General features: G+C 47.5%; 1 protein-coding gene and 1 long non-coding RNA gene across 3 annotated transcripts; one reads left to right on the top strand and one right to left on the bottom strand.

The window, feature by feature from the left end:
- Window positions 1–2,441: 2,441 nt before the first annotated feature.
- On the top strand, window positions 2,442–9,907 carry POLB (DNA polymerase beta). 2 transcript variants are annotated; one of them, XM_017831854.1, is made up of 15 exons: window positions 2,442–2,628; window positions 2,953–3,010; window positions 3,081–3,147; window positions 3,478–3,552; window positions 3,826–3,884; window positions 4,260–4,309; window positions 4,738–4,789; window positions 5,086–5,140; window positions 5,228–5,300; window positions 5,766–5,836; window positions 6,160–6,246; window positions 7,115–7,179; window positions 7,717–7,856; window positions 8,449–8,551; window positions 9,790–9,907. In XM_017831854.1, exons 1-14 carry the CDS (start codon window positions 2,568–2,570, stop codon window positions 8,541–8,543), a joined length of 1,008 nt encoding a protein of 335 aa, XP_017687343.1. In that variant the 5' UTR covers window positions 2,442–2,567; the 3' UTR covers window positions 8,544–8,551; window positions 9,790–9,907. The 2 variants fall into 2 exon arrangements, with proteins under 2 accessions (XP_017687343.1, XP_017687342.1); XM_017831853.1 differs by having other exon boundaries at window positions 8,449–9,907.
- Window positions 9,663–10,510, bottom strand: LOC108505638. The gene is made up of 2 exons (XR_001877574.1): window positions 10,358–10,510; window positions 9,663–9,866 (listed from the first exon to the last, which is right to left on the bottom strand). It is a non-coding gene; the product is annotated as an uncharacterized LOC108505638 (long non-coding RNA).
- Window positions 10,511–10,530: the final 20 nt, after the last annotated feature.

Here is a 10,530-nt window from a genome sequence, read left to right on the forward strand (position 1 = left end):
TGCTGGTGTCCCACCAGCATCCATTGGGATGGGGACGGCACCAAGGTCAAGGTGCCAATCTCTTGATCCGTGTGCCAGCAGCTCTGTGGAGAGAACAGGAGAGAAATATAAAAGAAAGAGGATAAAAATCCCTATTTTCCCACCCACTCCTTTGGCCAGGGATTTTTGAAGGTTCATCTTGCATCCACAGGCACCCACTGCACTAGGACACCCAGGGAAAACAATTTCCTTCTAAAATCCAGTTCCTTCTTCCTATTAAAATCCCATTTCTTCTCAGTCGGACATCACAGATGTCCTTGGGTGATCTTCGTCACATCCCAGCTCCATAAATCCCAAATGCTCCCAAATCAGGGATTCTGCCCTCCCAGGCTCCCCCAGTATGTGGGTCCTTTGTTTGATTGAGAACACGGGGCTGAGAGGAAATGGCCTCAGGTTGTGCCAGGGGAGGTTCAGGTTGGATATTGGGGAAATTCCTTCATGGAAAGGGCTGCCCAGCCTTGGGCAGGGGTGGAGTCCCTATCCCTGGGGAGATTTAACATCCCTGTGGATGTGGCACTTGGGGACATGGATTAGTGGTGACCTCAGAGGGCTTTTCCAACCTTCATGATTCCATGATCCTCAGTGATTCCCTGGGCAACCTGTTCCAGGGCTGGACAGCCCTTTCCCTGAAGGAAGAGGTGGCAGCTCCAGCCGGGAGGATGGTGCCATCTCCTGGCATCCTCAGGCTTCTCCCACTGCATCCACAGGATCCAGGATGCTCCAATCTGTGAAACTGAGGCCTGGAGCAATGGAGCACCTGGAGTTGCAGAGTGTCCCTGGGAACCCTCCTGTGATGGAGCCCAACCAGCCCACCTACCCCCAGCATTCCGTCCCCTGCTTCCACGCAAATCCCTGTGGGATCCCTGGCTCTCAGCAGACATCAGAGGAGAGGGGAACCACCAGCCATTTGGGATCAGGCTCCAAGGGGGCAGTTCTGCCTTAGTTAAATCCCAAAACAAGCTATTTTGGATCTCTGAAGCCGACCCCTCCATGTGTATTCCTGTTTGCATCCATGTCGGGGAAGAAACCCTCATCTTCCTCCAACCCCACCTCGCCAGGGGTTCACAGCTCCACAGCTGAACTGGGACAAATGATAAAAAAATCAAGGGGTTTGGTTCAGGCTGAAATAAAATCAGCAGCTTCTGGCTTTTCAGGGAAGGGAAAATTCCACCTGGAGCTGCAGGTCAGTGGGGAGTGGCTTTAACATCACACCCAGGTCTGCCCTTGAACTCCCCCTGTTCTCCTTCAGGGCTGTTTCCAAGGAAAAGTCTGCTCTCTAAACAGAGTGCCCCTCTCCAGAAATCCTGCTGAAACACTGGAGTGCTTCCTAAATGCACATTTCTAACTGTCAGGTGGGAATGTTTTGACATTTGTCATTATTCCCCCTCATCAGCCAGGAGGATTTGCTGAATTAATGGGCAGGGACACCATGATGGGGCAGGTTTTACCACCTCAGTTGTTTTTTTTTTATCCTGGAAAGGGATAATATTCCTGTATTACAGGAAGTCCTGAGGAGTCCTCACTGTGTGAGCCTGGAAAGGCAAAGCCTCATTTTTGTCCCTTTTTACAGGGAATCAGAGAAAAAACCACAACAAGAGTCAACCCAAAACACAGCGGGGCCTGGTGCCACTTTCCCAGGAGCAGCTCCATGTGCAGATGGCTGGAAAGGAAGGGTTTGTTCAGGCAGAGCAGTTTGGGAACCTCCCACACCTGGAGGGACACACTTGTGCTGATCCTCCCACCCACGGCTCGGGGTTATCACGTTCCATGGGGGTGTGAAGGATCTGAACACACAGAGAGTTGAAAAAAGCCACCTCAAACATCCCCAGGAATGGAGATGCTCATTCCTGAGGCCGGGAAGGCTTCAAAGAGAGACCCCTCCCGCTGGAAAGAAAGGGAGGTGCTGGGAAGACACAGGTGGGATAAACAAAGGGATGCAAATGTGCTCCTCAGGTGGCTGGAAGCTCTGGGATTCTGGTATCTTCCCTGCTCACAATCCTAATTTATTAAGGTTGTAGATCCCAGACCTGCCCCAGGACTTTTTATTTTTTTTAATTTTATTTTTATTTTCTATATTTGTATTATTTAGTCTTTATTGTATTTTTTCTTTCATTTTTTTTCTCTTTTATTTTCCTCTGGATTAGGCGGGTGAGGGAACACCTCTGAAGGGGGGGGGGATTTCTCCCTGTCTCACGTCACCGTCTTCCTCTCGATTTAAACCCTTTAAACGCCGCTAAAGGGAGTGTGTGTGTCCCTCAGTTTGATCCTTCATAAAGAAAGAAGGGTCTCGCCTCAAGTTAAACGCCGAAAAAGGTGTAAAAGGGTGAGTTTCGCTCAGTTTAAGGCGCTCCGGGGCCGGGCCGGCTGTGACGACACGGCCGGAAGCGCCTCCCTGAGGCGGCTCCGCGGAGCTGCCGGAGCTGCGGCCGCGAGGGCCGAGACCGGTCCCGGCCCCGGTCCCGATCCTGAACCCCATCCCGATCCTGAACCCCATCCCCGTCCCCTCGGGGCCGCTCCCGGTGCCGGCCATGAGCAAGCGGAAAGCCCCCCAGGAGAGCCCCAACGAGGGCATCACCGACTTCCTCATGGGTAGGTGCCGCCTGCCCGCCCGGTGTGTGTGTCCGTCTGTCTGTCTGTGTGTGTCCGTCTGTCTGTGTCTGTGTGTGTCTGTGTGTGGGTGGGTTGGGATATGTGTGTCTGTGTGTTGGTATGTCTGCGTGTGTGTGGGTAGGTTGGTGTGTGTGGGTGTGTCTGTGTGTAGGTGTCTGTGTGTGTCTGTGTAGGTGTGGGTGGGTTGGGGTATGTGTGTCTGTGTGTGTGTGTGTCTGTGCGTTGGTGTGTGTTGGAGTGTATGTGTGTGTCTGTGTTGGTGTGTGTGTCCGTGTCGGGGCTCTCACCACTCTCCTCCCGCAGAACTGGCCAACTACGAGCGCAACGTGAACCGGGCCATCCACAAGTACAACGCCTACAGGTACAGCCCCCCCGGCCCCGCCGCGGCCCCCGCGCCCCCCGGCCCGGGCACTGACCGGCACTTTCCGCAGGAAGGCGGCCTCGGTGATCGCCCGGTACCCCAGCAAGATCCGCAGCGGCGCCGAGGCCAAGAAGCTGGTAGGGATTTTGGTGCCTGGGGTGCCCGCGGGGGGACCCGGGGCTCAGGGGCAGGGTGGCCGCTGTGGGGGTTTCACAGAATCCCAGGATCAGCCGGGTTGGAAAAGATCTCTGAGATCATCGAGTCGAACCTGTAACTCCTGTCAGGGAGTTGTGTTATAGCCTGGAATTCCTGTGCTCCTTTGTGGTCCCGTATTTTGTCGTGGTCTTGGGAGGCCCATAGTTCTTTCTGGGACTCTAAATTCTAGGGAGCTTTCTTTTCTTCCCAAATATAATGACTTTAAGTGATTTTTGAAGGTAACTTGTTTGTCCTCGCCCCCCAATATTTAGGATGGAGTAGGTGCTAAGATTGCTGAGAAGATAGATGAGTTCTTATCCACTGGAAAACTACGCAAATTGGAAAAGGTGGGTTTCTTTCCCTTGTGCTCTGTTTCTCAATAGTTGCTTTCCTTTGGAACTTGCAAAGTAGCCTGCTTGCTTTGCACAGTTTCTGTTCTTGTCCCTGGAGAGATTGAGGTCAGTCTTAAGAATGGTGAACATAGGGTGTATGGTAAGTAGAAATTTGTGGTGAGCCTCCAAAGCAGAGTCTGACTAAGCTGTTTTATCTTCTCAGAGGGCTTTTTGTTTATTGCAAAAGGAGTAAAGGAGGAATTGGCTTGTGTTGTGTTGTTTTGGTAGATTCGACAAGATGATACCAGTGCTTCTATCAATTTCCTGACACGAGTTACTGGCATTGGGTAACAATTGTTTTGTTTTGTTTAGAACCCTTGAGGCTGAGGGTGGGTGATGCAATCATTCTCAGTTCTGAGAAAAACTGTGCACAAAGGTTGAGGATATACTGGGATTTGAGAATGCCTTTGAGGAATTGGGATGGGACGCAGAAGGAGAAGGTTGGGTGTTGTCCTGTCTCAGGACAGCGGAAGTTGCCTCTCTTGAGGCTCCAGCTGGAAGCATGCACTGAAAATGCCTAATGCTGAGAAGAGGGTAAGCATCACAAGTGCCCTCAGACTCGGCCTTTAAGAACCCAGCCAGTTACGGTGCATTGGGATGTCCTGTTCAGTGTTGTAAGATTCTTGCCGTTCCTGATGCCAGATTGACTTGTCTCTTTGCAGTCCTGCTGCTGCTAGGAAGTTTGTCGAGGAAGGAATTAAGACTTTAGAAGGTAAGTGTAGATTTAGGGCCTCAGTTCGCACTCCAGTGACGTGTCATTGTTTTTCTGTCTGCTGCCTCTCCCAAAGGGTTCTGTGATAGCAAATGTGCCCGAGGCTGTGAGGAAGGTGTGGAAGGTGCTGAAGTTAGTACAGAGGCTTAAGGCATTATATACATATCCAAAATAAAGTCCTTGCAGGTTACGTGGAAGATATCGAGGATTTGGGCTCTTCAGTAGCCTGCTAAGTCTTTATTGGGAAGTGCTCTGTGCATTTGTGGTCATCCTGTCAGCTGCTGCATAGTCAGTTTAACACTCCTTCCCTTGAGCTTGTTGTGTTCTCCTCACGTATTCTTTGTGTGCATCATTTTTGCATTGCTGAAAACTTACTGTAATATTTTGAGTCCTAAGGTAACTTTTTTTTTTTCCCTTAATTGTTCTAGATCTCAGAAAAAATGAGCACAAGCTGACCCACCACCAGCGAATTGGACTGAAGTAAGCTTCCTTGGCTTTTCTAATGGCTCCTCCAGACACCAGGATGGAATGTATGATATACTGCTCCCACCTCATAGCAGCTCTTCATGTGCAGTGGAAATAATGAAACCATCTTCTAAGCGTTGTCAGACTTGCAGTTTTGAGGTTTTACTCTCCCCTTGGTGGGAGTTGGGAGCTTTCTGTGATGTGACAGTAACATAAGTTGTATTCTTTCCTCTGATACACATTTAATTGACTAAAAATTTAAGATGCTACCTCTGGCACTCTTTGAGATACTTTTATTTTTATATATGCAGATATTTTGAAGATTTTGAGAAAAGAATCCCAAGGGAAGAAATGCTGCAAATGCAGGTAAGAATGTCTTTGTTGAGGATGTGAGGTACTGATGGCCAGTGAATGACTGACACCTCCCAACACACATCTTTCCTTTTTACACAGGAAATTGTGCTGAAAGAGGTAAAGAAGCTGGACCCAAACTATATTGCTACGGTCTGTGGCAGTTTTAGACGAGGTTGGTACTCTCTGATCTTGTTATGTTTATTTTGGGATAATAAGCAAGACCCTTTACTGTGTGTGGTGTTCTTCCAGAGACAGTCTGTACCAGAACCTGACCTTCTCCTCTTGGTATTGTCTTGATGGGTCAGTTCAGTGATGAGGCAGCCACGTGAACCCTTGCTTCTGCCCCCATAAAGAGTAGTATGTTCTAATGTGAATTGTTTGCTTTTGCATGATCAACATTTGCCCTTCATTGCCAGAGAGTACAGCAGGAAATTCTGGGGCATTTTCTGAGGTATGGGGGATAGAAACTTTTTGGTGGAAGAACAAGGTTCTCTTTTTTTTTTTTTTTTACAAATATTCTTGAACAGTGACTCTACTAGAAAAACACGTTTATAGGAAAAGGTTAGATGGATGTTCACCATTGTCAGTGCACTTTGTCATGCACAGAGAGGTTTTTCTGTGCTTTTCCCTGGCCCAGGTGCAGAGTCAAGTGGTGATATGGATGTTCTCCTGACCCATCCGAGCTTCACATCCCAGTCCTCCAAACAGGTGTGTTTGCAGCTGCTGTCAGTGCTGGGCTTTCCTTCCACCAGGGTGTGTTCAAATTCAGAAGAGATGTAGTCTCAGACTTGTACTGCAGCTTTTTGCATCTTCTCATTACTGTAATTTTAATCTCCTCTCTTGGATCACCATGTTTAATTTGAGGAGTTATAATCACTTATATTTTTTTCCCCCAGGGTTAAATCTCGTGTAGAATAATACATATATTTATGGTGATGTCCTGTACTTATGTGAGCCACCATCTAGTATAAATAGGTAAGATATTCTTGTTACCTGTGAACTGATTTCTGTTGTGTTGTCATTGTTCCTAGTCAAAACTTCTGCATCAAGTTGTGGAACAACTGGAAAAAGTCCACTTTGTCACAGATATGCTGTCTAAAGGTGACACCAAATTCATGGTAAGGGCTTCTTTGGTGGTGAGGGATGTTGTGGTGGGATTACCTTTCCTGACAGAAGCTGGGATACATACAGGATACATTCTTTAGACTGCTGGAATTGTGATTTTATTTTATTTTATTTTTAATTCTCCCCCTTGCCTCCCATAAAAACTTCCTACAGTTAGCTCTTAGGGAATCTCTTACAGTAAGATCTCAGTATTAGAAAGTATACAGATATTTCTGTAGCTCTGACACCCTGCACCACACCAGGTCAGTTGTGTCTCTGGTTTGGTGGGTATTTCCCCAGAACTTCAGCACAACCTCCCTCCTTCAGCAGCACCAGTGACTCCTTTCCTAACTCTGTCCTCGAGACCTTGGTAACACTTGTCTTTGCTCTCGGACCTGTGTTCCCCTGATTTTGTCCAATACACAACACACTTTGGTCTCCTTTTTTTTGTGAGTTTTGCTGCAGAACAGATTTAATGGGTAAGAAGCCAGACTCAGGATATAATAGGGATTATGTTGGATGCCTAAAGCAAGAAGTCAATTACAGGAACATTAGTTTTCTTAGATCCCTTGCCCACAACGCAGCTTTTCCTTTTCTTTTTTAACTTAAATATTGCATGAAGATTAAAAAGCAGTTTGAACTGAAAAGAGGCAGAAGATTTCTCAAGAAAAAACTTCCTTTACCCCCCCAGTTTCTAATGATTTACTGTACTGAGATATCCAGCTGTTCCAGTGAAATATGTAATCAGTTCAGCTGGAATTTAACTTTGCTTTCCAGATAACTGAGGATTGTTTAGGGGGGTTTTAAGGGTGGGGTGGTAAAGATTGATCTCAAATCTGTTTAGTTTCATTTGGATTTCTTGCTTGCCTTACTTCCTCCCAGGGTGTCTGTCAGCTGCCAGAGAAAGAAGATGGCACAGCCTATCCCCACAGGAGAATTGATATCAGGTAATGCACCCAAAAAAACCAGCCAGACCCCCAGTGCAGCTGTCTGTGCAGAGCAGGCATTTACATCCACTTCTGCAGTCAGATCTCTCCTTCCATTGTCAGAACATGGCATTTACTGGGTGTCTAATTCCTTTGCACTGAGGAAGCCACTGTACAACTGCCAGTATCTACAACAGGTTATTAGCAATAATGCTGTATTTTAAATCATGACATTCTATCCAGGTTCAGAATTGTGTCCTGTTTTATTATCCTGCTTTGACATTAATTCTTGGCAGGAGTGCAAGCACCATAACCAGGTAGTGGCTGAACACCAGTAACTTCGGGGTCAGGTAGATGTGCTGAACCTTTCTTTGATATTTAGTTCATTTCATTCTTGCATCTGGCTCTTGGGGAAAATCAAATGTACAGAGTTGCAGGATGTGTGGACATAAACAGAAAGCAGACCCACAGCAGTGTCTGAAGGGCTGAATTTCAAGTGGCTTGTAGCTTTTTTGTTATATATTTGGTCTAAGTCTGCACTTCTGCTTTTTCCTCTAGGCTTATCCCCAAGGACCAGTATTACTGTGGTGTGCTGTACTTCACAGGGAGTGATATATTCAATAAGAACATGAGAGCTCATGCCCTGGAGATGGGCTTCACCATCAATGAGTACACCATCCGTCGCTTGGGTGTCACTGGTCAGTCTGGGGCTCTGCACAGTGTTCCTCTGCTCACATGCTGGGTGTGATCTTCTCTGGGTGGTTTGCAAATAGCTCTGATAAACACTGTTTTTACAGTGTCCTTTTTGGTGTTGGGCACCATTACAGCAAGAAGAGGCAGCCTGCTTATGTACAGGCAGTGCTGTGGCACAAAGTTACCTCTTTGGACTGCCTAATCTTCTTAAAGTCTTACTGGTGTAAAGATTGTTTTTTCTGTGTCAAGCACAGCACATATAAGGGGTTTCCCACTCTTTTCACAGGATATGCCACGTCCTTCAGTTGTTTTGTTTTGGAGGGGAGGTGACTATACACACGCACACGACTATAAATGTATTTAACTGCACAACCACGTGGCCCAAAGTTCATTCATTACCTTATTTCCTTTGACACTAATAGGAATAATCACCTACACACTGTATGAAAAGGCCAGGGGAGCAGTGAGGGTTATTCTGGGTGGTTTTTTAAGTCTGCCTTACTTACAGCAGTTTTGTCTTCATCTTGCAATGCATTTGGCTTGTCTGGATGGCACAGACCATCCCCCTTCCAAACAGCATCTGTAATTCACTTGCAGGAGTTGCTGGAGAGGCCCTGCCCGTGGAATGTGAAGAAGACATCTTTGACTACATCCAGTGGAAGTACCGGGAGCCAAAGGACCGCAGTGAATAACTGTCTGGGTAGCCTGGAGAGATGTTTCATAGCTTCTTATGAAGTGCATAGTCTTACTTTGGTTGTTACTGCAAAAACTGTGTGTTACTGATGTTTAAAGCAAGTCCATGGCACTAGTACAGAACATGTAGTGAAGATCAAATCCTGCAAGATGTCATGGAATAGTTTGGGTTGGAAGGGACCTTTAAGTGTCTTCTAGTCCAACCCCCTGCAATGAGCAGGGACATCTCCAACTAAATCAGGTTTCTTAGAGCCCAGTCCAGTCTGGCCTTGAATGTTTCCAGGGTTGGGGCATCCAGCTCCTCTCTTTGTATCTTATGTACGTGTAGCCACAGAATGAGAAAGCGAGCTGTGTCCTGAAGTACTCCTAAAGATACCATTTTCAACTGCTATTTATATCTCCTTATCTCTGGGTTAAGCATCTTGAAGCTCCTGATGAGCAGTTTCCTTCTAAACCCGTTCAGTATGGGCTGTACTCTGATGTGACCATTCTCCTGCTGTGTGGGACTGGGTTTTGTTACCAGGGGTGTTGTATTCCTGTCCACTGCAGTGCTCTGTACTTTGTTCACTTTGTTCAGCTTGGTCTGAGGAATCGATGCATTTCCACCACTCCTGTAGATTCAGTCTGCTCTTTTTTATGTGCAAACCTGTCAGATCTTATTTTATGCCTCCTCTTTAACTGTTGAGGAAGGTAAGGACTGGTTTGGATATGAGGTCTCATCAAGAATGCATTGCTAGCTGTATTTGGGACAAAGATTCTTTATTGTCAGACAACCTGACCTGAATCATAAAACAAAGATGGATGTAATACTATTTCTTATTTTTATCTGACTTAAGCTTACAGAACAACTACATTTTTACTTGTTCTTATACAATGAGTGTTGATCAGTCTTAGTAATGGAGATTATAGGCTGGTACTCCTGATTATATCTTTATTTTCTTCTGTTATTCATATTGGGAGTTTTAATAATTTTTCTGGGAATGTTCCCCAGCAGTAATGCATGTAAGGTAACTAGAAGTTAACTTGGTGCTATGTGAAGTCTTCTGATGCCTCATAGTAAAAATATTTAGTATTTTCTTCAATGATCAGTGGGAATAAAGAAATTGAATATTCCATCATGAATGTGCAATCCGGTTTTGTTATTATTTATTAGCTACAATTTTAAGAGATCACGAAGCAGTAACACAGGTATTTCCTGGGCAGCACATAGCATTACACTGATGTCTTCTCCATCCTCTTCCACAGGCAGCCCAGCTTTGTCCGGGGCCTCGAGGCAGAACTCGCTGGCTTTGCAGTCCCTCTCTGTAACGCTGTGAATTCTTCTATATGAAAAAAAAAACCCACAAAAGGCTTGTTCAGAGTGCTTGCTTGTTTGTTTTCTTTGAACTACGTATACAGTGTGCCCTTCTTTTTCGTCTTCTCTCCCCGCACTCCCCACCTCACTGGCTCTCCTCTGGGCTTTACTGGACTGCAGGTCCCCGGTGCTCGGGGAGGCCGCGGCTGCGAGCCCTGGGCAGGCTGTGAGGGGCAGAGCTGTGAGCCCTGGGCAGGCTGTGAGCCCTGGGCAGGCTGTGAGGGGCAGAGCTGGGCTCCTGTGGGCACACAGACTCCGCTGCTGTGCCCGCTGGCACTGGGCCTTGTCAGCAGCACTGGCCGCACCGTCCTGGCAGTGTTTGCCAAGGACTTGCTTCAGTTCGGCTCCTTCCTCCACCTCAGGGCCGTGGTGGCCCTTCCTGAGGGCTTTGCTGAGCAGCAGTTCAGGGAATCACAGAACCACGGAATCACCGAGGCTGGAAACGACCTCTGAGCTCACCGAGTCCATCCAGCCTGTGACCCGAGAGCCCCGTGTCACCCAGCCCAGGTCCCGAGCGGGGAGGGCAGCGGGTGGAGGGGTTGCTGAGGGGTTTGTGAGGGGACCCTCAGCTCCCGCTCGGGGCCGCGCTCGGGGCCGCGCTCCCGCGGGAGGGGGGCGGGCGCGCGCGCGGG

The sequence above is a fragment of the Lepidothrix coronata genome, unplaced genomic scaffold, assembly GCF_001604755.1.
Source record: "Lepidothrix coronata isolate B3197 unplaced genomic scaffold, Lepidothrix_coronata-1.0 Scaffold197, whole genome shotgun sequence".
NCBI classification, from domain to species: Eukaryota; Metazoa; Chordata; class Aves; order Passeriformes; family Pipridae; genus Lepidothrix; species Lepidothrix coronata.

Bases quoted from the DNA above. Each gene is read 5' to 3' on its own strand.
- POLB (XM_017831853.1), top strand. From the start codon at position 2,568: ATGAGCAAGCGGAAAGCCCCCCAGGAGAGCCCCAACGAGGGCATCACC. The intron at 4,310-4,737 runs GTAAGTGTAGAT...TAATTGTTCTAG, and splicing joins AGGAATTAAGACTTTAGAAG to ATCTCAGAAAAAATGAGCAC. The intron at 7,180-7,716 runs GTAATGCACCCA...TTTTTCCTCTAG, and splicing joins CACAGGAGAATTGATATCAG to GCTTATCCCCAAGGACCAGT.